The 25,816-nt window shown below is 51.3% G+C and overlaps 1 protein-coding gene across 2 annotated transcripts; it reads left to right on the plus strand.

The window, feature by feature from the left end:
• The first annotated feature begins 3,109 nt into the window (after positions 1–3,109).
• On the plus strand, positions 3,110–24,586 carry TUBA8 (tubulin alpha 8). 2 transcript variants are annotated; one of them, XM_032269585.1, is made up of 5 exons: positions 3,110–3,488; positions 15,328–15,550; positions 16,993–17,141; positions 18,875–19,555; positions 24,275–24,586. In XM_032269585.1, the coding sequence occupies exons 2-5, from the start codon at positions 15,523–15,525 to the stop codon at positions 24,566–24,568; spliced, it is 1,152 nt and encodes a 383-aa protein (XP_032125476.1). In that variant the 5' UTR covers positions 3,110–3,488; positions 15,328–15,522; the 3' UTR covers positions 24,569–24,586. The 2 variants fall into 2 exon arrangements, with proteins under 2 accessions (XP_032125476.1, XP_032125475.1); XM_032269584.1 differs by having other exon boundaries at positions 3,112–3,779.
• The last annotated feature ends 1,230 nt before the right edge of the window (positions 24,587–25,816 follow it).

The raw sequence follows: 25,816 nt of genomic DNA on the forward strand, positions 1-25,816 counted from the left end.
CCTCCAGGATGGGGACAAAAATTACCTTCCTCTGCTGGGCACGGTGGCTCCCGCCTGTAATCCCAGCATTTGGGAGGCCACGACAGGCGGATCACCTGGGGTCAGGAGTTCGAGACCAGCCTGGCTGACATGATGAAACCCCATCTCTACTAAAAATATAAAAATTACCTGGGCATGGTGGTCCATGCCTGTAATTCTAGCTACTCAGGAGGCTGAGGCAGGAGAATCTCTGGAACCCGGGAGGCAGAAGTTGCAGTGAGCCCAGATCATGCCACTGCACTCCAGCCTGGGCGACAAAGTGTGACTCTGTCTCAAAAAATAAATAAATAAATAATTACCTCCTTCATTTTCTTTATAATATTGTGTAAAATGAGTCGATATCTATAAGAAAAACTTCAGAAAGTATTAAGTGATACACATATGTTTGTGTATGTCTACATATGTATATGTGTGTATGTATACCTATGTATAATATATACACATGCAATGGAGTAATGAAAATATATAATATTAAATATAAAATAGATTAAAACTATTTAAAATAGATGCATGAAGTAGAAAGGCTAAACAGATATTGATGTTTGCATATAGGCACATTTAGTTGGATTAAGTTAGATTTCAATGGTCTGATAGAGAACTGTGCATACAAGTACATAGGCAACTGCAAATCAGCCCTTTCTCTGGGCTGTCCAAAATAATCAGGCACGAGACCAAAAAACAACATGTTCTCTGCCTCACCCCTTAGTGACGATTTGTAGGGAGAGGAGGGTGGGGGCTGGTGGGTGGAAAGGCTTGTGAGGGGATGTTCTATGTGACTGAAGACGAAGGTCGGAGATTCGTGGACTAGAAGGTGTGAATCTACTCTGAAAGACAGACAAGCGTCCAGTGCAGGGAAACAGGTGCAGAGGGGTGGGATTTTGGTGGGCACTTGAATTTTAAAAATGGATTTGTGATGCAATATTGCTTGGGTCAAAAACCAAAAAATCCAACTGACCAGGGTGAGAAATAGCCTGGGTCCTATCATGGCTCTGCTGCCACGTGGGGTGCCTGGACTGTCTTTTCAGGTTCACGTAACAGTCCATCCTACTTATTATAGAATACATGAAATGCTTCATATTCATTCAAGCCACCTTATTAAAAACATACCCCATGAAAATAATATCTTCCCTTCAATATACATTCATATGTGTGTATTATAAGCATATATCTACCACTGTGAGTTTGCCATTCTTTTTCATTTAATATTATTACCTATTCAGCTTCCAACATGATCACTTCCTTACTATATGGATTTGTTTCCCAGGACCGCAGTAACAAATTGCCACAAATGTATGGCTTCAAACAACAGAAATTTACCTGTAAGGTGTAAGCAACCGCGCCCAGCCATTTTTTTTTTTCTCTAACGACTCCAAGACCACTGTCTCAGTCTGCTTACAAATGCCATCACAAAAATCCCACAGACTGAGTGGTTTAAACAGCAGAAATTAATTTCTCACAATTCTGGAGGCTGGAAGTCCAACATCGAGCTGTCGGCAAAGTTGGTTTCTCCTGACGCCTCTCTCCTCGGTGTGCAGATGGCCGCCTTCTTGCTGTGTCCTCATGTGGCCTTTTCTCTGTGTCTGCACCCTTCTCCTCCCTCTTTCTCTTCAACACCGTCTTTCTGGATGAGGGCCATATCCTTAGGACCTCATTTAGTTGTAATCTCCTCCTTACGGCCCTACCTCTGACCGGAGTCACTTTGGGGCTAGGGTTTAACATGAATTTAGGGGGAACACAGCTCAGTCCATACAGCCGACTTTTTTTTTTTTTTTAAATCTCCCTGGAACCCAAGGATGCTGCATTTAGCATTTATGGTATAGTCATGGCTTCCTCCAGCCCAAACTTCATAAAGGGGGAGGATGAGACCGTTCGAGAGCCCGGGCATAGTGAAAGGCAACGCAGGGCCACCGCCGTTACTAATATCACTGTCACCATCATCTTTATTCTGAGACCGTAAGAACCTGCTCATGATTTATGTGTTGGTTCACAGAGAGCTCAGAAAGTGAATTTATTCAGCTATGTTTATTGAGCTCATCTGATGCACTCAGCTATCTTTCGTGGGGAAGGTACTAAGGTGGATAACAACCTCTTCCTTTAAGGTGTTGCTGTTTTGTAGAGCGTTTAGACACGCGCGCGCACACACACACACACACACCCTCCTATAATCGAAACTAGAAAGTGATAAATACTATGGGAGAAGTAATAGAATATGCTATGGGAGAGTTTGAAAGAGAAATACAGAGTTATAATAACAACCAACATCCTTTATTGAGTATTTGCCATGTGCTTGGCACAATTAGCATAATCATGAGTCTTATTTGTCAGGATCTTACATTATAAGATAGACAAAAAGTCAACTCATGAGTTACTAAGTCCTTTTTGTATCAGTGGGTAAAGCACTGTGTTTCGCACCGTCTCAGATGCAAAGGTGATTAAGACACATGTACTATCCTCTGTGAATGGTGGCGGCAGAACAGACTGCTGCATAGGTAAGGAGAAATCTGCTCTCATTGTTGGCCACAGACAGGCACGCTTTAGGAGTGGAAGGGTAGGAAGATCTCTGACTGCTTGGAAACTTCGGGAGTTACCGCGTCTGGCTAAAGCGGTATTGTCTTAAGGAAAACTATGAATGTGCCTGCTGTGACTTGGTGCTTGGTGGTCAGTTGTCTGAGGAAAGTGGAAGAGAGAGGCGGAGGTACCACATTCAACATGAGCAGAACTGCCCACTGCGGGAAATGCTGCAATGAGAACAAGGAACAAAGACCATCCAGCCTACTGCCCACCTCGGGGGAAGTGAGGGCGGACGGGCAGGGTGACAACGCGCCAACATCTAAAGTGTGAAGAGGGGCTCTTACCAAGTGCCCACCCCTTCCCAGACAGAGGGCAACAAACTCGCCCTTCCACATCAGCATCTGTGCCGGGTCTTACTGCCGGGCGGAGGCAGGGGAACCCTGGTGTGAGTTCTGGAGTACATCGGAGATGTGACTTGGGCACGTTTGGGGCTTAAAAGTAGGAAGGGATCAAGGGGGGAGATTTGAAAATGCCGGCAGAGGTGGGAGGTACCCGGAGAGAGGGTAAAAACTGTAGCAGGCTTGAGGACCCGCCTGTACTAGGAGCTCTGTGTGTGCCACCTCGTTTCCGTCCCCAGCAGCCAGGCGGGCCTTGGCGGCAGGAGGCACTGGCTTTGGGAGCAGGGGTCCTGCAGCTTGCCAAGCGCACACGGTTCTAGGGCGACGGGCTGAGTCTGCAGCTGCGCCCCTCGGGTCCCTGCAGCTCTCTGTGGTCACCTACACCCCAGTCAGGAGCCTTTCCAGCGGGCCGGAGGAGAATGGAAGTTTGGGGAGACCCGCGCGGTTCGCCTGGCCACATTTTGCATTGCCTTCCCCGGCAGCTGGGGTCACGAGGGCTGCTCTCGCGGGCTGTGTTGGAACGTGGACACGTGCGCTTTGGTAATAGGGCCGCCTCCCCCGCGGGCTCGGTCCCCACCGCGAGCGCCGCCGGCTGCGGAGGCGGGACCGAGGACCCGGAGATTTGAGCCGGGGGTGGGCGGGGAGGGGCCTTTGTGACCTGCCCGCCCCTCTCCGGCACTGTGATGCCGGGGGGCAGCTGCGGGCCCTGCGCGCCAGTCCCCAGCGCCCCCCCTCCCGGCGTGTCACAGCGGCGGAGGCGTCTGTATCTGGAGCAGTCAGGGCGGGCAGGCCCAGCTGGGACGCGCGCGGGTGAGGACAGCGGCGGCGATGGTGAGGCTTCCCGGGGCCGGCGGGCGGCGGGCGGCGGGCGCGCGGCAGGGGCAAGACGGAGAGCAGAGTTGACGCCGGGGCGCACGGATCGGATCCGTCCACCTGGAGCCGCAGAGCTCAAGGCCTCCTGCGGCTGGCAGTTCAGGGTCCAGGAGTCGGCACCCTCGGCCGGGAACACCTGGTGCCCTTTATCTTATGGGGAAATAGAAACCAGGGGCCAGTCGCTCCTTAGAGGGACCTAGGGAGCTTTGCACGCAGAAAAGGGAGAGGGAGGCCCTGGGGAGCCCGACGGAGAAGCGGGCAAGATTGTGGGGTCCCCAGATGGGCAGCCTGTGGACACAGTGGAGAGAAGGGGGAACCCGGGGATTCTGGATGGGTGGTCTGGGCCCGGGCGGCTGGGAGAGCAGATGCAGTCATATCTCCAAACCCAGCCTAATGTGACAGGGCCTGGAATGTGACGGGGGACTTAGGGCGCCACGGTCCCCCAACGCGTGGAGGTCGTTAGCGCACCCCCTGGCCAGCGGATGGGGTTTGCTGGGCGCACAGCCCCAGCGCGGCGGGGTTGTTCGGCGCACTCAGCTCTCTAGTCTTTCCAGCGGTCAGAGTCGAAGGACTTCGGTACTCAGAAGTCTCCGCTTCCGAAGGCCAGGGGCACCTGGGACCTGTTTCCTACCCTCCCTTAGGGGCTCACGCTGCTCCCTTCCCCTCCCCCCACCTTCTCCATTTGCAGACACGGATCTTACCCAGGGGCGGCTCCAAACACGCAGTTGCTCTCTCTAGGGTCAGCCTCTGCGCCCCCAGTGCCCCTGGTGGCTAACATTTGCCCCCAATCCACTTTCCCAAAGCCCTGAATCCCAGGAATCCTTCCCGGTTCCTGATCTTTCAGCAGTAGGGTGATGGGCTGGAAAGGTTGTGGGTAGAGGGAGGGCAGAATAAGGTCATGGTCAAGGTCAGGTTCCCTGGGCAGGCTTGCTCCAGGTGTCAGTGACCCAGAAAGCAGGCCAGACCCCCCTCCGCCCCGCCCCGCTACGTTTGGACAGTGCCCAGGACCTCCTGGCTCCGCCTGAGCTCTACTCCACCAGCTTCAGTTTTGTCCAGCACCCTCCCTCCTCCTAGCGGACTCCCAGATACTCCTGGGAGCTGAAAGAACTTGGGAACATTAGGGAGGGTGGCCACAGGAACCCATTTCTGCCCAAGTCCCCTGGTATGGGGGGCATACAAGGGTCCCAGAGCTGGAAGTTCAGAATTTTGATTCCTGGCTCTGCAGCTAGCTGTGTGACTTCAAGAAGGTCACTTAACCTCTCTGGATGGGTTTGCTTCACCTGCAAAATGAAGACGGTTATAATTAGATTGCTAAGACTCCACATAGACTTTATTATTTTATTATTTTTAAACTTTTTATGGTAGAGAATTTCAAATGTATGCAAACGGAGAGCAAATGGTATAATGAGCCATTATATACGTCATCTAACTTCAATAATTATCAACTTCTGACCGGTCTCACTTCATTTATTCCCTCCCTCCATCATTTTGAAGCAAATGCTAGGCTGCATAGTCTAGGACTGGCATTTAGTATTTACAGTATCTAGCAGGTAGCTAGTGCGTTAGGATTTTCCCAGAGCTTCCCGTGCATGCTTTGGATCTGAATACCATTGTGGCTCTGAGTGGAGCCCTGAGGATGCTCACAGGGCATCAGGGATCTTCACCCAGCCCTGTGCACAGGCTTCAGTGTGTGATCCACAGGCAAGTTTCTGACAGCACCTGGTAAATCAACAATTCCAACGGCAAAACCTGATTTTGAATGTGCTTAAGGATTTGGGCGTTTAGCTGAAAACCTATGGTAAGTATTTTGAAAAGGGAATACCTTTCATTTATTTTGAAACACTGGATTTTGTATAGTAGGTTCTATCTAGAACATTTAACTTGTGTGCATTGCACTGTCTTGATGGCAAATTTTTTTTTGTTGAACATGTTATACTCACAGAAACTTTTACAATATCATTTGACTCATTTGTAAAAGGCTAAAATGACACATCTATAAACCTAGACCCCTAAGATCCCACCCTGGCAAAAACAACTTTATTTCCTTCAAGGATTCAGTTTCCTCCTACTGTCCTGTCCCTGCCGCTTCCCTCCCGGGAGGGGGTTTGAGGGAGGTGACCTTGGTGTTAAGGAAAATTACATTTGTCATTTCTGTAGGTTCCGGATAAGAAAAGTGTAACTAATCCTTACATATATTTTAAGATCTATTTATCTGGCTACTAGGCAGATGAGCATTTTTTCTCTGTGAAGAAAAAATTTTTTCTCTCTTTTCTTCCTTAGCTCCAACCCCTTGTCCCCAGCTACCCACTACCCTGCAGCACCAATACCCTTCAGCATTTCTGTGCTGGAGCCTAAGGTTACTCAGCTGGTAAGAAGCTGCGTAGGGGCTGGAGTTGACATCTGCTGGGCACCAGAGCCTATGTCCTGAGCCGCCGGCCCGTGGCTACTCCCACAGCGGACCATTCCCATCCACTCCCAGGGTTCTTCTAGAATGCAGCTCTCTGGGAACTGAGACTATGACACCTTTTTTGGGAAGCGGCATGGAGAATCTTGGCCAGGTGCCCTAAGCCAAGCCCATGCCAATGATAGCAGGGCACAGAGAAAGCTTCTGTGGTCTATGGAGAGGTGGGAGTATCTGCAACATGGCTTCCTTAGCTCCATTCTGCTGGGACTAGAGAGCATGAAGGAGCCCGTCTCCCTGCAAAAATGGGCAGTTAGAGGGGAGGGAGAATGTTCTGGGGGCCAGATGGTCTTCTGCAGTCACCCCATGTAGGCATGCGTGGCTGAGCTCTGTGGAGCTGATAGTGCATTCTGACCTCAGAGCACCATGAGGGCTCCCAGGGGCTGCGGATCACGGCTGCCTCCTCCTCCCCTCCCATCAGGAAGGGCAGGTTTCTGCAGAGGCACTGGGCGCATGCCTCTGAATGAGGGGTCTTGGGTCCCAGGGCAGCGGCTAGGGCAGAGCTGTGGGGCTGGTGAGTTTAGTGGGAGCCACCAGACTTGGGCCAGGCCCATGCATAGCCGGGGGTGGACTGGGGAGGGGTTGATGCCATTGTTGAGTGTCCTTTCTGTGACCTTCAAAGGGAGGTGACAAGTTAAAAATGATTTTGGAGGGGAAGTAGCTGGTGGATAGAGGGCAGTGACGGGGGTGGGTGGGAGGATGTGGCGCTCTCTGTGGGAGGGGGCAGACCAAATGCTCCTTTCCCTGGGGCTGCAAGGCACAGACGGCACTCTCTGTGGCCTTTGTGGTTGGCATTTCCCTGTCGGTGTCTTCCTGTTAGGATTTCTCTCAGCTAATAAGCTGCAGAAGAGAGCAGGACATGGGGCAGGCACTGTGTAGCGGATTGAAACTCCTAAGTGTCTCCCGCACCTGCCCCAGGGCCAGCCACAGCCCCAGGGCCTCGGATGCTGGGAGTCTCCTTAGCGGATGGCCTCATGCCCTGAGCTGGCCTCCTGTGAGCCCTGCTGCAGCTCTAACTGCGGTGCCTGTCACCTGAGCCCCTCTTGTGAGCCACCTTCACTCACTAAAGTGAATTTAGGCTGACTCTGCTTTGCTGTGCCTGGCTCGCTGCTGATTCTTTGTTCTGAGTGATGGATTTCAGATGTGCTGTGTGGTCAAAGAGTTCTGAGCAGAGAGAACCCAGCAGCCCTTAGGGGTCACATCTGTCCTACTGTAATCACCCCTCTGTGACACTGTGGGCCTGCTTTTCACTTGCCATCCCTGGCCTAGGTCCTAAAATACATGTGACCTAGGCCGGGCATGGTGGCTCATGCCTGTAATGCAAGCACTTTGGAGGCCAAGGCAGGCGGATCAGCTGAGGTCGGGAGTTCAAGAGCAGCCTGACCAACATGGTGAACCCCGTATTAAAAAAAAACACAAAAAACGTGACCTATTATCCCAGGCTGACAACTAGAGATAACTTGGCATCATCATATGCTTCTGAGAGCAGCCGGGGCACGAAAACACAGGTGGTCAGGGAGCGTGGGCGGCCCCCAGCTTTCGCAGGGCACATGCTGTGGCTCACATTGGCCCCTCTCCCAGATGATATGCCACTTTTACTGCCTTGGAATATTGGAAATGGTATCACAAGACAGCCTTTTTCAGCCTTCCGAGTCTCCTTCTGCTGCAGATGGTGATTAGCTCATCTTAGTTCTCTGAGAACAAAGCGAAAGGAAACGGCCGTTATTAAAATAGAATATAAGATTGATGTAAAAAACGGTTTCTCGTAGCAAAATTATAAAAGGGCTGCAAAGTTCTAGAATTTCTTTTATTGATGCGCTGCAAAACATAGGCTTTCCTTTCCAGGGGGAGTGGTCACGGGTGGCCCAGATGTCTCATTGGCCCTGCCCTTCCCGAGCCTGTGCTCCAGACAGACTGGGCAGTGTGTGGGAACTGCCCTGTTTTCCTGCCTCTTGTTCACACTGCTCCTGCATCCACCTGAATGGCCCCAGATCATCTTGGCTGTCTGTCTTCTTCAGGGTCCCTGTGAATATTCCTCCTTTAGGAAACCAAGCTAGATGGCATCTCGTTCCCCTTGGAACTCCCCCTGCACTTGACCCGTATGCTTCCTAGGCACTGGCCACTGTGCTTGTTGGGTGGACTGCAGCCCTTCAGGGAAGGTTTTCATTCCAGTCCTCCTGTGTTAATTGAGCACCTGCTACATTCAAGCACTGGGCTCCGTACTGGGGATCCCATGAGTGAAACAAAGTTTCCTTGCCCTCACAGAGCTTACGTTCTCTACTAGAAAGGTCAGATAATGAACAGGCAGCTATAATATGGTGTGATTATTGCAATGACAGGGATGAAGGGGATGGGGAGCACATGGCAGGGACCTATGCTGGCTTGGGGTTTTGCAGACTTCCCATAGAAAGTGACATTTGACTGGAGACCTGAAGGATGAGTGAGTTAGCCCAGTACCTCACAATGCTTTCTCACACTCAATAACACAAAAACATTTGTTGTAGAAATGAGGAGATGCCTTTTGTAGTTAACTCAGCACTAGGTCTGTGTGAGAAGTAGAATGCTTTTCATGAGGAAAAGAAAAACCTCCTCGGTCTCTCTACCTCCCTCCTCTTCACCTCCCCCGCAGAAGAAGTTGGGTGAGAGAGCTTCTGCAGCAAACAGGGGACCCTGTCCCCTCACAGGGGCCAAGGGGGACAGAACTTGTCTGAGCTCTACAAGCTCAGATTCAAAATAGAACTGAGAGAGACAAGCAGTGTGAGTGAGAAGGCGTGCGCTCTGATTGGCTAGACAGGGGAATCTGAGTGTGAGTGAGAAGGCGTGCGCCCCGATTGGCTAGACGGGGGAACCTGAGCGTGAGTGAGAAGGCGTGCGCCCCGATTGGCTAGACGGGGGAATCTGAGCGTGAGTGAGAAGGCGTGCGCCCCGATTGGCTAGACGGGGGAATCTGAGCGTGAGTGAGAAGGCGTGCGCCCTGACTGGCTAGACGGGGGAATCTGAGCGTGAGTGAGAAGGCGTGCGCCCTGATTGGCTAGACGGGGGAATCTGAGTGTGAGTGAGAAGGCGTGTGCCCTGACTGGCTAGACAGAGGAATCTGAGTGTGAGTGAGAAGGCGTGCGCCCTGATTGGCTAGACAGGGGAATCTGAAATATGAGTTTGGAGCGGGCACGTGACTTAAATACCCTCTGCTGGGTCAGCTTCCCCCTTGCCCCCCACCCCAGCTGCACACACAGGCCCTGAGAAGCACACTCCTGGTTCTGACAGAGAAGAATGACCCATTTTCAAAGAGGCCGCCCCGTGAGCCATCCTCTGTTTCGCTCTGCACGAGACACTTTTCCTGTCTGGAGTTCTGCTATCTGAACTTGGTCTTGGATTGGCCTAGATGTGGGTGCATCCCGGGGTCCTGGAAGTTCAGAGCTGCAAGGAGGCCAGAGGCTGTGTGGTCTAAAGAAAAGAAGTCAGTCCCAGTCAGAAGCCCTGGATTCGAGTCCAGGCTCTTTAGCTGATGTAGAGCTGTGACATCTTGAGTTTGTCACTTTTCCTCTCTGAGCTCAGCTGTTTCATCTGTAAAGTAATGGAGAGAGAATCGTATTAGGTGGTCCATGAGGCTGGCCACCTCTGGTATCCTAAATGTTCTGAGCCAATATAACATCCCTGGTTATGATAGACGGATGCCCTTTCTTGGATGTGAGGATGCCTCCCACAGGCATCAGTGCTGGGTTTGTGCTGTGCCTGCTCTGTGGAATGCCCAGGCCCAATGCTGGGGAGCGTGATGAGACAGCATGGCTGCAGGAGCCGGGAGCTCGATGGAGGAGCTGTGGGTTGCTCCTCGTTCCTGCCAGGAGCAGTTAGTTGCAAGAGGCCTGCAGAGTGCTGGGCCTGGACCGCACACACAGTGCCATGAAGTCTCATGCAACTTTGTTTTTTTTTTTTTTTTTTTTTTTTTGAGACGGAGTCTTGCTCTGTGGCCAGGCTGGAGTGCAGTGGTGCAATCTTGGCTCACTGCAACCTCCGCCTCCTGGGTTCAAGCGATTCCCCTGCCTCAGCCTCCCGAGTAGCTGGGACTACAGGCGCCCACCATGCCTGGCTAGTTTTTGTATTTTTAGTAGAGATGGGGTCTCACCACATTGGCCAAGATGGTCTCGATCTCCCAAACTTGTGATCCACCTGCTCCAGCCTCCCCAAGTGTTGGGATTACAGGTGTGAGCCACCGCACCCGGCCACCTCATGCAACTTTGAATTTCACTTGTGATTTATTCATGGAACTTCAAAGCCCTAACACAGTAGGTGCGTAGTCAATACTATCTGCATAGTGACTTTGTGCAATGGGCCAGGATAAGGGGATTCTGGAGAGCGCAGGCCCAGTCCCTGCTCCTGTTCTTTCTCTGTCTCCTTTAGTATCATTTTTGCTTTTTACTATGAAAAGTTTCAAACCTTCAGAAAGGTAGAGTAATATGCCACCCGTATATCTCGTATCTAGATTTAAGACGAATGATTTTTTCATCTGTTACCTGCTGTGTTGGGAAGGATTTTAAAGTACAGACATCATGACGTTTGACCCCTAAATGCTTCAGATGCAACTCTAGAAAATAAGGATGTTTTGACACTCAACCACATATGCTGAACAAAATGAATGAGTTTATTTGTCCCCCAAATATTTTGATTTGTTCAAGCCAGAATTCAGAGTTCCCATGACGCATGTGGTGGTGATGCTGCTAAGTCTCCTTTGATATGGAACAGCCCCTCCAAGCACCTCACTTCTCATGAGTTGAAAAGGCTGGCCCAGATGCCCTGCAGAATGTCACACCTTCTGGGCTGATTTGTTTTCTCTGACATCACTGAACTTAACCCTCTGATCCCTGTGTTTCCTGCGACGTGGAAGCTGAATCCCCAGGGCTCAGTGATGAAGGCTGAGTATTTTTGAGAAGCACAGGTGGTCTGTGCGTCACATTGCATCCCATCAGGAAGTCGTCAATGTCCGTGGCCAACAGTTAGTGATGCTGAGATTGATCGCAGCTTTAGGCTGGCGACCCTGGCAGTTTCTCCCCCCTTGTGGCTGTAACAGGGATTCTTTGGCTCTTGGTGAAGATCCAGTTCCCTCTGTCTTTTACCTAGTGGTGTAATTTACCTATTGCATATTCTAACCAATCACGGAATTAGAAGATGTAATAGGGCTGTATTTCATAATCTATTACTCGGTCCACATTGCTTAGCGGACATTCTTCTATTAAAAAGAGCCCTCCCTAATTAACAAGGCTGCCTGGATAGGGACAAACGAGTTTTTCTTTAGGGGCTTTGAGGACCTGTGGGTTTTCACCTGTGTGTCCTACTTCACTCCAGTGCTGCCATCCCTCCTCGAGAGGCTCAGGTCGTCTCATCTTAAGTGACGGGAGCCTCTGCAGGTGTCGAGAGGTGCCTCAGTGAGCCTCTGCGCCCCCAGGCACTGTTCGACGTTCCAGCCTCAGCTGGTACATTCCCTACCCCGGACCTGGACGCGTCCGCCTCCCCAAGGAGCCTGGCTCCTGTTAGCGGGGAAGGGTTTGTGAGACCTGCCTTCTCTCTTGATTGGTGTAGCTGCTTTTCGCTTTTCGGAGCACCTTTGAGTCCGTCAGTCATTCCCGAGTCTATTGTGTGCCTCCAATTATTCTTAAGAGCTAGTTCAGTAGGGAAAATAGCTCTTTCCAAGGTGTGTGTGTGTGTGTGTGTGTGTGTGTGTGTGTGTGGGTAGGTGGGTGTGCACATGTGCACACCATGGGGGCAGGGGAGAGAGAGAAAGACATTTTGTAAAGACTGGCATATTTATTAGTGTGCGATTAAAGAGGGCATTCAGAGAGGCTGAAAACATTGTTGTCACCATGCCAGTGGTTTTCTGGTCCCCCGATCCTTGGCTTTTCCTCCCCTGATCTTTGATTTTCCTAAAATATTCCTGCATCCTCTCTGGAAAGCCCCAGAATGTTCCAGAAGTGAGAGCAGGCTGGGGACCGGGCAGCACCGTAGGCAGGACTAGAGGGTGGCTGGGGAGCCGTGGTGGTGAGGGGCGACAGGCCCAGAAGGCTGAAAGTTAGGACCTCAGAGGATACTGTCCCCTCAGCCTCCACACCTCCCTGGGAAGTCGCAGCCATGTGCCGAATGTGACGCCGTGGTCTCGGTGGGTATCCCGCAGGTTGTGGGTATTTCCTGGATGCAGATACGCTTTCCTTAGGCCTGAACTGAGCCCTCCGAGGGAGGCAGAGAATAGACCCCACAGTAAGCAAGAGAAAACTCTGAGAGCTCTTTCTCTGTGTGCTGCTTCCTGGTGGAGAAAATGCTAATGGCAAGACAGCATCAAAAATTGCAGCTGACTTACACTTTCCAGCTGAGGAGAGGTTCGGTGACTCAGCCCAGGACACACAGCACAGCAAATAAACTGAGGAGGCAAGATGTGAGCCTGGGGCGTGGGCAGCTCTGCGGATGAAGCCTCTGCCAGGGCAGCGGGCTCCTGGAGCTCCAGCCAGGTAGCCCACACTGGCTGCTGTGCATTCCCGTGCTCATCCTCCCCCAGGGCAGGGACCAGGTGTCATTCAGCTCCAGCACGGAGACCGGACTAGAGTGGGGCACAGTTGTAAAACTGAGCTAGGGGACAATGGTCCTGATGCTCTGAGCCCTCGAGATGCTCTGAGAGCTCTCCTTGCCCAGACGTTCTTCCACGTCCCCAGGAGCCCCACATTTTGATGTGGACCCTACTGGCTTCCGTGCCCAGCTGTGCCCTCTGGAGGCTCTGCTCCTGGCTTGGGTTACCCGTAGCTGGAAAATGCCAGGGCAGGTCATGGATAAAAATAGAAACCCACAGACCTGGTAAATGCTTCCTGCTGGGCTCAGGCAGCTGCCCCAGGCACAGTGCCGCCTCGCATAGGCCACTGCTTCCCCACGGCAGAGTGTGCGTGGGGGGATGAGCCTATCATCCCTACACACACACACACACACACACACACACACGTACGCACACACATACACATGTACACACACATACACGCATACACACACGCACATACATACACATACACAGATACACACGTACACACACATAACACATATACACACATACACACATGCATACACAAACACACACGCGTACACATACACAAACGGCAGAGTGTGTGTGGGGGGATGAGCCTATCATTCCTACACACACACACACACACACGTACACACACACGCACACAACACACATATACACACACAAACACACACACGCATACACACACACGCACATGCATACACACATGCTCGTACATACACATACACAGATACACACGTACACACAACACATATACACACATACACACATGCATACACAAACATGCGTACACATGCACAAACGTACACACATACACACACATATACAAACACACACATACATACATGCATACACACATACCTACACACACACACGTACACACACACATACACACACATATATACACACACATTCCCCACCTCCCTTTCCTTTAATAATTTCAACTTTTATTTTAAATTCAGGGAGTACAGGTGCAGATTTGTTACATGGGTATAGATTGTGACGCCGAGGTTTGGGGTGCGACTGATCCTGTCCCCAGGTGACGAGCAGTACCCAGCAGTCGGTTTTCCAGTCCTTGCCCCCGGCTTCCCTCCTGCTGTAGCAGTGCCCAGTGTCCACCATAGCCGTTTGTGTGTTCATGAGTCCCCGTGTTTAGCTCCCACTTATAAGAACATGTGGCATCTGGTTTTCTGTTTCTGCATTAATTTGCTTAGGATGGTGGCCTCCAGCTGCAACCGTGTTGCTACAAAGGACATGATTTCATTGTTTTTGGGGGCTTCGTAGTATAGGCACCATGGTCTATACACCACATTTTCTTTATCCAGTCCACCATGGAGGGCACCTAGGTTGATTCTGTGTCTTTGCTATTGTGAATAGTGCTTTGAATGAACGTGCGAGTGCATCAGTCTTTGTGGTAGGATGATTTTATTTTGGATATACACCCAGTAACAAGATTGCTGCGTCAAATGGTAGTTCTGTTTTAAGTCCTTTGAGACATCTCCAAACTGCTTTCCACAGTGGCTGACCCAATTTCCATTCCCACCAGCGCACTCCCCATCTTAAGCTGTCAGCACAAATACCAGTCAGGCAATTGTGGCTTCACATCAGAGTCAGGCAGAGCTAAGGACGCTCCAGGTCAGCTTTACTTAACATCTGCCTGGCATAGGCAAGGGGCAGGCTATGGGGCCGCCAAGATTTTCCAGCTATTCAGCATGCAGGAAGGGCCTAATTTATACCCGTCCAATCCTCTCTTGGGATAATCAATAATCCTGTTTCTACTTTGGTAACCATGACACTACTGACAGCCATGGAATAGAATTTCAGATCATATTCCTTTCTTTTTTTTTTTTTTAAGACGGGGTTTCACCATGTTGGTCAGGCTGGTCTTGAACTCCCGACCTCAGGTGATCTGCCTGCCTTGGCCTCCAAAGTGCTTGGATTACAGGTGTGAGCCACCACGCCCAGCCTCATGTTCCTTTCATGAGTGTTCATTTGCTCTGTGATGTCCTGAGACTGTGTGCATGCGTGTGTGTGTGTGCGTGTGCATGTGCGTGTGTGTGTAAGTGTGTGCGCAGCGTCTCAGAAAGTCAGGGTCAGGCATGACTGTGAACACTGCCTTGCGTGAGAGTAGGCTGAGGGAGAGTTTCCGCCGTGATCCCCAGTTCTTCCTGGGCCTTCCTCACCAGTGCAGGAGGCTCGTGGTTTGGAATTAGCTCATTGTTTCATCTTTGCAACCACCTTCTTTTTTCTTTCCTGGTATAAAAAAGGTTAACCCTGGGAAGCAACCTTTAGAACGAAGCACAGAACAGCTGTGTCTTCTTTGGATCTAAGTCCTGGACCAGCTGCTCTAGGGCTAGTCAACGTCAGCTGGCAATGGGGTGGCGGGGCCGGGACCTGGCTGGCCTGCAAGGGGAATGTTGCAGGGGTGATGGGCAGAGGCATGCTGAGGGCTTGGACTCCCTGACCGTGATGCTGCCTCCTTCCCACAGCGGGAATGCATATCAGTCCACGTGGGTCAAGCAGGAGTTCAGATTGGCAATGCCTGCTGGGAGCTCTTCTGTCTGGAACATGGCATCCAGGCAGATGGTACTTTTGACACTCAAGCCAGCAAGATCAACGATGATGACTCCTTCACCACCTTTTTCAGCGAGACTGGCAACGGGAAGCACGTGCCCCGGGCCGTCATGATCGATCTGGAGCCGACTGTGGTGGGTGAGTGTGGGCGGAGATCCTCTCCACCGGGAACATCAGGGAACCGCAGAGGCGTTGGCCCACAGTAGCTAAGGAAGCAGCATCTCTAGCTGGAAGGTGGGGAAGGTGCAGCTGGAGCCTCCCAGCCCACGTGACAGCTGTCAGCTCCTTGGGGTCTCCACAGTCTCGGGAATCTTATAACAGCAATCAAGACTCTATGCAGAACAAAATGCCTCCCACTTCAACCCCAAAACCCGCTGTGCCACACTAAAACGGTCACATTGTTACTCAACAGTAAGGATAAGAAAACCCAAATAATTTTAGAAATTATAAGACACCCCTAAATGACCAGTTACCCCAAGTGTAGGTTTCTGAGTCTGCCCTCGGGGTGGCTATAACCTCAGCCTCTTACACACAGAGGGGCCTGTCCCAGCAGGCACATTGCTTCACAGCGGGGGCTGCTGGAGTTCTGGAATGAGGCTCATTCAGGTCTAGGAAACACAGTGGAGTTCCGCCTCGGGTGGGGCAGAGCTCCCCTCCCACACTATCCGCCAGTAGTGCCAAATCCCCTGTTTCTGTTCCCGGGGTCAACTCTCAGTTGAACTTCAGGATTTCCCCAGCTTCGAGCCTGGCTCATCAAGCAAGAGAGAGTTTCCCAGAGAGGACTGGGCATGAACTAGAGTGCCTGAACACCAGTGTCTACGGGCAGCAGAGGACAGATGCTTTGCACAAACCCACAAAGTGCAGGTTACCTCCCAGGCCACTGCACAGATGATTTTTCTGCAGGGAATAGAGGACTTTTGAAGAGAAGAGGTGACATAGTTGGAGCCTGGTGTGTCTTGATCTGCTCTGTGTCCAGTTTGTGTGAATCCTTGGAAGTGAGCAGAGACCCCCTTCAAGGCCTCTGTAAGGCTCCTGCTCCTCTAGGACCTGGAACATAGCTTTGCTTCAAATTATTCTAAAATACGTCTGATGCCTGACATGTATTATTGCCGCCATGAGGTGGAGTTGAGGGCGGGGACAACTCTTGGGAGGGTCTAGGTTCTGGGCAGATCATCCTGAATCTTTCTCCGTGTCCCTAGAACATTTTAATGCAAATGGACTTAAGTTAAATTGTTGGTACACTTTGCAGCATGAAAAAAAAAGACAAAAGGGAAGCCTTGAGGAGTCTAGGTGGAAGGGAGGAGAGGCAATTAGCGTTGGAGTTTGATGACCTTTGTCAAGCTAAGCCTTGTTAGGGTTCCAGGCAGCAGGGCATGTGAGCCGAAGGCCTTGGCTCTGTTCATGCCTGAGCTACCTGGGAATTCTCCTAGCCTTCTGCGGATTTGTTATGAGGTGGTCTGACTTCACCTCCTTGGAGTTTTATAGGTAGGGGAGACTGGAAGGGGGTCCTGCGGTAATGTGATAGGGAGGGAGGCTTCTCCCCTAGGTGCTAGGACCTAACGGCCTTCTCCTCTTGGAAGATGAGGTCCGGGCAGGAACCTACCGCCAGCTCTTCCATCCAGAGCAGCTGATCACAGGAAAGGAGGATGCAGCCAATAACTACGCCCGGGGTCACTACACGGTGGGCAAGGAGAGCATCGACCTGGTGCTGGACCGCATACGGAAGCTGGTAAGGGTCAGGAGGGCAGGGATGGGTGGGCCCGGCCGGAGTGGACAGCCTTGGCCACGTGCCTCTTTGATCAGGCTGGGGAACGGCACACGACCCCTGGCTACAGGATGGAGCTCCTAAGGTTTGGGAATTTCTGCTTAAATTCTGTAAGAAGCATGCACAGGGGTGATGCCCCTTCCTCTGTGTTGGCACCATAGACTGTGCTCCAGGCTGAGGCCCTATTCATACTCACTGATACTCTCTGGTAGTATCTGGGGAAGCTTCCAGGTGTGAGGCAGGGTGAGGTCTCTGCTGGTTGGAAACACAGGTTAACAAAGTAACCTGAAAGAGGAGAGGACGAGATTGTTGACACACTCGGGCGCTTACAAATGCCGCTACACAGCCAAGTACGTTCCTTTATTTAATCCTTAATAATTCTACTTAGGAGGTCTCCTACCTGTACTTTACAGATGAAGAAATTGACGGCCAGGGCGGTTCAGTATCTTAGCCTGCATCACACAGCTAGAAAGTGGCAGAGTCAGGGTTTGAACTCGGTTGGACCACAAAGCTCTGAGTTGTAGGTTGGGTCACTTTGTTTATTTAAGCTTCCGTTTGCTTATCTGTATAATGGAAAAGCTTGGACCTGATCACATGTTCTTTACCGGGGAGGTAATGGTGCCCAATTTTTGCTTCTTCTGTTTAGAGGAGGGCTTCTTAGGGTCATTGGCCTCAAAGCTGCCTGTGGCCCCCAAAAGTTCAAATCACACCCAATGGGAAACTCCTGTGTTTCTGTGAATTTCTCTTGGTTCTAATAAGCGCCGACCGGTGCTTACAGTGCACCAGGTCCTTGCTCAGCATGTTATGCTATTTAATTTAATTGTCACAATAACCTTATGAGGGTTTTCTATTTCCCCACTTTCACTAAGATGGAACAAAAGTTTGGAGAAGTTCAGTGACTTGCTCAGGTTCTTACAACCGGGAAACAGCAAAGTTGATAATAAAACTCAGGCTCTCTGGCTCCATTTACAATTCTGAAATTGGTGCCCTGGGTCACCTTCCAAGGCTGGGTTGAAGTATGTAGGTAGCAGTTCCCACAAAATCAGATGACAAGGGCAGGGAAAGTGGGCAAGGAGTTGGGGCCCTCAAAGGACAAAGTCACCATCCACTGTGGTTTTGAAACTCACATTCCCTGTTCAACCAACTACTGGGCTGAAACCTTCATGTACCTAGAGGCGTGTGCCCCTGCAGCTTGCCATCCCATGAAAAAAGTGATAGAGACAGAGTGTTGCTCTGTCATCCAGGCCGGGGTTCAATGGTGTGATCACAGATTTCTGTAGTCTTGAACTCCTGGGCTCAAGTGATCCTCCCACCTCAGCATCCCAAGTAACTGGGACTACAGGTGTGCGTCACCACGCCCAGTTAATTAAAACATTTTTTAGATGTGAGGTCTCACTATGTGGCCCGGGCTGGTTGTGAACTCCTGGCCTCCACTGGTCCTCCTGCCTCAGCCTCCCAAACTGCTGGGATTACTGGCATTGAGTCACTGTGCCTGGCCCCATCCCATATTTTAGCCACTCCCCCAAAGATCAATACACGTCCTTTTGTTTCCTTATTTCTTCAAGGCTGTTTTGATTTAATCCACACAATAGAGAGGTGGGATGGGCAGACAGGGTGGGCCACCTGGCTTTTTACGCTTGTGGGGTGTTCTCGGAAACTTATATTTATGATTCCTTCTCATGTCCCACTCTCCCCAGACAGATGCTTGCTCTGGCTTGCAGGGCTTCCTGATTTTCCACAGTTTCGGTGGGGGCACCGGCTCCGGCTTCACTTCTCTGCTGATGGAACGCCTCTCCCTGGATTATGGCAAGAAATCCAAGCTGGAGTTTGCCATCTACCCGGCCCCCCAGGTCTCCACGGCAGTGGTGGAGCCTTACAACTCCATCCTCACCACTCACACCACACTGGAACATTCAGATTGCGCCTTCATGGTGGACAACGAAGCCATCTATGACATCTGCCGCCGGAACCTCGACATTGAGCGCCCCACCTATACCAACCTCAACCGCCTCATCAGCCAGATCGTGTCCTCAATCACTGCTTCTCTCCGCTTCGACGGGGCCCTCAACGTGGACCTCACTGAGTTCCAGACCAACCTGGTACCCTATCCCCGCATCCACTTCCCGCTGGTCACCTACGCACCCATCATCTCTGCCGAGAAAGCCTATCATGAACAGCTCTCCGTGGCCGAGATCACCAGCTCCTGCTTTGAGCCCAACAGCCAGATGGTGAAGTGCGACCCCAGACATGGCAAGTACATGGCCTGCTGCATGCTCTACCGGGGCGACGTGGTGCCCAAGGACGTGAATGTCGCCATTGCTGCCATCAAGACCAAGAGGACCATCCAGTTTGTAGACTGGTGTCCCACAGGCTTCAAGGTGAGAGCTGCTGGCTTAGGGAGGGGAGAGATGACGAGAGAAACAGAGGGAGATGACCAAAGACGTGCAGCTCCCTGGGCGCTTCAGGCTTATGTGATAATATGGGGAGGGGAATTCAACCAAATGTAACCTTCATGGAATTCAGCTTTGGTTGAGACACAAATGCTGTTAAAGTTTTGTCTGTTTAGGCCATTTTAGAAACGTTTGGTGCTGAGGCCAGGCGCGGTGGCTCATGCCTATAATCCCAGCACTTTGGGAGGCCGAGGCAGACGGATCACAAGGCCAAGAGATCAAGACCATCCTGGCCAACATGGTGAAACCCTGTCTCTACTAAATATAGAAAAGTTAGCTGGGCGTGGTGGCGTGCGCCTGTAGTCCCAACTACTCGGGAGGCTGAGGCAGGGGAATTGCCTGAACCCGGGAGGTGGAGGTTGCAGTGAGCTGAGATCGCACCACCGCACTCCAGCCTGGTGACAGAGTGAGACTCCATCTCAAACAAACCAAAAAAAGAAAAAAGAAAGAAAGAAAAGTTTGGTGCTATTTTAAATGGATTAATTGGTTAATCTTTGATTTTCTTTATTGAGCAACAGGTAATGATTTGGTATTGGTCTGAATCTACTGACCTGAATTGTAGTGCTTTTGGTGTTCATGATTTGGTTCAATTTGCCTAAAGTTGATTTTAATATTTTACACTTCCTCGTACAGCATGATTTTGTGGCCATTTTAATTTTAGAGTTAAGCAAATTATTCCAGTTGCCAGAGGAGGATGCCCTCCTGTAACAAAAGATGTGTTCTCCCAATTTATTTTGAAAACTTAAATATCTATCCTGCACATCTTAATCAATTTGGAGTAATAAGAAGACAATTTTCTAGTTGTTCAATGATTGCTGTTTTCCATCGCCGTTAACCAGGAGTAGGTAGAAACCAGCAAGCCGTGTGGCCGGTGGTAGGCCAGGTGCCCGCAGTCTGGAAAATGCCAGGCTTGGAGGGTCAGTGGGGACATACAGAATAGTGAGGGCAGACCCTGGGGCCCCAGGACCAGGAATGCTCACCAGTAGAAGCCATACCTCTGAGCTGGGTGGCAGGCATGAAGCCCGGCTGTGCACGCGAACAGCTCAGCCACTCCAGCATGGTCTTCTTGTCAGAGTCGGCCATCAGAACAGCTGCCACACATTAACTAGTGCCCTTTAGTCTGTCTGTCTGTCTTTCTTTTTCTTCCTTTCTTTCCTTCTTTCCTTCCCTTCCTTCCTCCCTTCCTCCCTTCCTCCCTTTCTTTCTTTCTTTTTTTTTTTTTTTGACAGAGTCTCACTCTGTCACCAGGCGCCAGGATGGAGTGCAGTGGCATGATCTCGGCTCACCGCAACCTCTGCCTCCCGGATTCAAGCGATTCTCCTGCCTCAGCCTCCCGGGTAGCTGGGACTACAGGTGCACGCCACCATGCCCAGCTAATTTTTTTCGTATTTTTAGTAGAGATGGGGTTTCACCATGTTGGCCAGGATGGTCTCGATCTCTTGACCTCGTGATCCACCCGCCTCGGCCTCCCAAAGTGCTGGGATTACAGGCGTGAGCCACTGCGCCCGGCCTCTCCTTCTTTCTTTCCTTTCTTTCCTTCTCTTTCTTTCTTTTTCTCTCTTTCCTTCTTTCCTCCTTTCCTTTCTTCCTTTCTTCTTTCTATCTTTCTTTTCTTTTCTTCCTTTCCTTTCCTTCCCTCCCTCTCTCTCTTTCTTTCTCTTTCTTTTGTCACCTGGGCTGGACTGTAGTGGTGTGATCTCGGCTCACTGCAACCTCCACCTCCTGGGTTCCAGTGATTCTCCTGCCTCAGCCTCCCGAGTAGCTGGGATTATAGGCATGGACCACCATATGATTTTTATATTTTTAGTAGAGACGGGGTTTCACCATGTTGGTCAGGCTGGTCTTGAACTTCTGATGTCAGGTGATCCACCTACCTCAGCCTCCCAAAATTCTGGGATTATAGGCATGAGCCATCGTGCCCAGCCCCTAGTCATGCTTTCAATCATTCAGAGGTTTTACTGGGACCTATCATGTATCCGGGTTTGTCCCAGTTGCTGGAGGTAAAGAGATGAACACATCTCAGTTCTCAGCAGGAGTTATAAGCGCAAGGCACCAGCTGTGTGCTGGCCTCATGGCGGCCCTGCTTGTGTCTGAGGCTTTGACCTGGCTGTTCTGCTGAGTGAGGAGTGCAACGTTCCTTCTCACTGCTCTCCTCCCAGCTACATATATAATTTCCCCCCAAGATTATGCCTATTTTTTTTTTTTTTTTTTTTGAGAGACAGTTTCTCGCTCTTGTTGCCCAGGCTGGTGTGCAATGGTGCGATCTCGGCTCACCGCAACCTCCACCTCCTGGGTTCAGGCAATTCTCCTGCCTCAGCCTCCTGAGTAGCTGGAATTACAGGCACGCGCCACCATGCCCAGCTAATTTTTTGTAGTTTTAGTAGAGACGGGGTTTCACCGCATTGACCAGGATGGTCTCGATCTCTTGACCTTGTGATCCACCCGCCTCGGCCTCCCAAAGTGCTGGGATTACAGGCGTGAGCCACCGCGCCCGGCCCGATTATGCCTATTTTTATGTGGCAGTTCTAGTCATTCTGGCAAAACCAGTCAAGGTCTTCCAAAAAATGAAGTTCTTTTTTCTTTCTCAAATGGAAACAAACAACGAGCTAGCAGGAGAATGAATGGGAGGAAAGAGAATGAATGAGAGAGACATGGCAGGCTGTGGCGAAACTGACAAAAAGGAGAGAGACATGGCAGGCTGTGGGGAAATTGACAAAAAGGAGAGGCCCCGCATTCTCTGTCCTTCAAGCAGAAGCTCTGGGTTACGCCCTGAAGGATAAACGTGGTGGCATTAGCATAAGCGGAGACAAGCACGTTCCCTGGAGCGGAGGCTGCTGAACCTCATCTTCTGGCATTCTCTCCAACGGAACTTATCCCCACTTGACTCAGGTCGGAGATGTTACCGCTTAGAGGACAGGAAGTTGGCCTAGGCACAAAGTTGATGGCAGTCGGGTTGGATCCAGCAACATATGTGATGTGGCCAAGTTCATATTCATTGCCTTGCCTTTCCCCACTTTGCCCCCTCCCTGTACCCCCTCCACCTCCAAGATGCCACCTGTGCCTGAGAGGATTGGTGGCCGCTGTGGGCCCAGCTGCAGGCTACCCACGTTGCTGCACAGTCAGCTGCCACCCCTGCCCCAGCCCCTCAGGAGGATGTGCATTTTAAAGCTGTGGCATTAAGAGACTGGCAATTAAAGTGTGGTGGTCTCAGTGGGAGAGGTGGCTGAGGTTCTCAGTCCCCATGAGTAATGTCACGGTTTGCCACGTTAGACTTGTCCCAGTTTCCCATGGTTCCTGGGGTTGGCTTTGGTTTGGGATGTGTGTTGGGAAGGAGAGAGCTTCCCAGAGCAGAAGTGCCACTAAGATGGGGCTGGGCTGAGCCTAGGAGACCTGCCATGCTGCAGAACTTGGCAAGATCTTTAACAGCCTTCTTGGATTGGAGACTCTGCTTTTCTTCCAAGAAGCCCCGATGCCCAGAAACCCAGAGCCTGGTTAACACCAGCACCACCCGGAGCCTTCGGGCTCTCTTTATTTACTGCTCTGGAGTCTCCCTGTGACCTCTTCAATAGTTTTCACTCTTGGCAGGGAAACTTCCTGAAATTTACTTGCAACACAACTAAGAGGAACTTGAGATGACTATTTGGGAGACAGTACACTTCTGAATAGCTTGGAATCTAGCATGCATTTCCTGTTACACATACACGTGGACCAGACGTCTCCCACCTGCTGCTAACGTCACTGGCGACTCACATTTGCCCATCTGCTGAGCCCTCTGTACCAGCATTGTCCTTCTCCAGCCTTCGATTGCCCAGCCCTTGCCCACCTGCTTTTGTTTGTTTTTGTTTGTATAACAGACAGGACCTCGCTCTGTACCCGCTGCTGGGGTGCAGTCGTGCCACCGTAGCCCACTGCAGCCTTGACTTCTGGGCTCAAGTGATCCTCCCACCTCAGCCTCCGAGTATCTGGGACTAGTAGGCATAGCTGCGGTGCCCGGCTAATTTTTTTTAATTGCATTTTAGGTTTTGGGGTACATGTGAAGAACATGCCAAGATTGTTGCATAGGTACACACGTGGCAGTGTGATTTGCTGCCTTCCTCCCCTTCACCTATATGTGGCATCTCTCCCCATGGTATCTCTCCCCAACTCCCCACCCCCCTCTATCCCTCCCCTATATCCCCCCAACAGACCCCAGTGTGTAGTGCTCCCCTCCCTGTGTCCATGTGTTCTCATTGTTCAACACCCGCCTATGAGTGAGAACATGCGGTGTTTGATTTTCTGTTCTTGTGTCAGTTTGCTGAGAATGATGGTTTCCAGGTTCATCCATGTCCCTACAAAGGACATGAACTCATCATTTTTCATGGCTGCGTAATATTCCATGGTGTATATGTGCCACATTTTCCCTGTCCAGTCTAATTTGTTGTTTTTTTTTTTAGTAGAGATGGGTTTTTGCTCTGTTGCCCCAACTGCTTTCACTTTCTCTTCAGGTTCTCTCTCGCCACCTGCCGGCTTCCTGTTCCCATGCCGCCTGCTCCATCCCATAGCTCCACCCCCACGCCCATAACCATGACTTGAAGCCAGCCAGGTGACCAAGATGCCCCATCCTGAGTTATCGTCTGGCTGACTTGCATCTTCTTCTCTGTCTCTCAGGTGGGCATCAACTACCAGCCCCCGACCGTGGTCCCCGGGGGAGACCTGGCCAAGGTGCAGCGGGCTGTCTGCATGCTCAGCAACACCACGGCCATCGCGGAGGCCTGGGCCCGCCTCGACCACAAGTTCGACCTCATGTACGCCAAGCGGGCCTTCGTGCATTGGTATGTCGGAGAGGGGATGGAAGAAGGAGAATTTTCTGAGGCCAGGGAAGACCTGGCTGCTTTGGAGAAGGATTATGAAGAAGTGGGGACTGACTCGTTTGAAGAAGAGAATGAAGGGGAGGAGTTTTAAATATATACCTTCCCCTTGGCTGTGTCTCTTTATTTACGCTGCTCCACGCAAAGCACATCTTCAGGAGTAACAGAGCGCTCTCCCCGCCCCCACCTGATTCCTGCTTTACCCAGGAGGAGGGTGCTCGGCCCCAGTACCCTGGGTGGCGCGACTGGGCCATAAGCGGAAGCTGACTTCCATCAGGCCCTGCCTGGGTAGGAACAGCTTTCTGTCACTAAAAAAAGTGAGGGCCACTGTCTCTGGGTGAGGCTGCAGCCCAGTTTCACATGTGAGGAGGCCTAATCAGGAGTTTCAACGCCAGATCGGGCGGGTCTGGCCCCAAAATGTGGCCTGCTAGCTGGGGAGTGGGAACACTCAGAGAAAGGAGAGGTCTGGGCCTGGGAAGGTTCTGGGGCAGGGCTGAGCGGTTCACGTGAATGGGTCTGCAGCCCGCCCCAGGCAGTGTCTAGACTTAGCATGCACTCACTTCCCCTCACATATTCCAGTGCACACCCTGTCCTAAGCACTGTTCTACAAGCTGGAGAGTTGGTAATGAACGAGACAGACACATTTCCTACCCTCATGCATACATAAATAAGCGAATGAGATCATGCCAGCCGGTGTCAAGTGAGAGCAAGTAAAACGCAGTGACGAGAGCGTCTGGGCATGCTCCCGTGGACTGTGTGGTCAGAGATGGCCACGTGGAGGACTGCGCCATGCAGGAGGATGCTGGGTGCGGGGAGAAGCAGGTGCAGAAACAGACTGGAAACATGCTTGAAGCGTCTGCAGAGCAGAAAGATTGTTTCCTGGAGGATGGCGAGAGGTGAAGAGGTAAGACCCACGAGCCAGGCAGGGCTGGAGTGTGCCCAGCCTATGGGCGTGGAGAGGAGTTTAGAATTTTTCCAAAACAGAAGGATTGGGAAGGTTTCAAGCAGGATATCTATACGTTATTTCTGTATTCAGACAGCCCTTATCTCCAATCCTCCCAGCAGCCTCAAAATAGGTATTCTGCTCATTGTGTGGATGAACACACTGGGATGTTTTAGGTGTCGGAGACGGTCGGAGGTAGAGCTCAGACACAGGGCCTGCCTGCTCCTCCTGTCCGCCCGACCCTGTTTCTAATCCTGGGTGTTCAGGCCACGCTCCAGCTGCTGCCTGTTAAAATGCTGGATGGGTAGGGGCACAAGTCTGTCATTTACAGAGGAGGGGGTGGCTACCTGCTCCTCTTCCCTGAAGCGGGCAGTTCTGGTGGAGTAATCAAAAGGCTGT

Source organism: Sapajus apella, unplaced genomic scaffold (assembly GCF_009761245.1).
Source record: "Sapajus apella isolate SASKATOON/1434 unplaced genomic scaffold, GSC_monkey_1.0 scaffold195, whole genome shotgun sequence".
Lineage (NCBI taxonomy): Eukaryota > Metazoa > Chordata > Mammalia > Primates > Cebidae > Sapajus > Sapajus apella.

Coding starts and splice junctions, on each gene's coding strand:
- TUBA8 (XM_032269584.1), top strand. Junction 15,551..16,992: donor TCTGGAGCCGACTGTGGTGG/GTGAGTGTGGGC, acceptor TCCTCTTGGAAG/ATGAGGTCCGGGCAGGAACC. Junction 17,142..18,874: donor TGGACCGCATACGGAAGCTG/GTAAGGGTCAGG, acceptor CACTCTCCCCAG/ACAGATGCTTGCTCTGGCTT.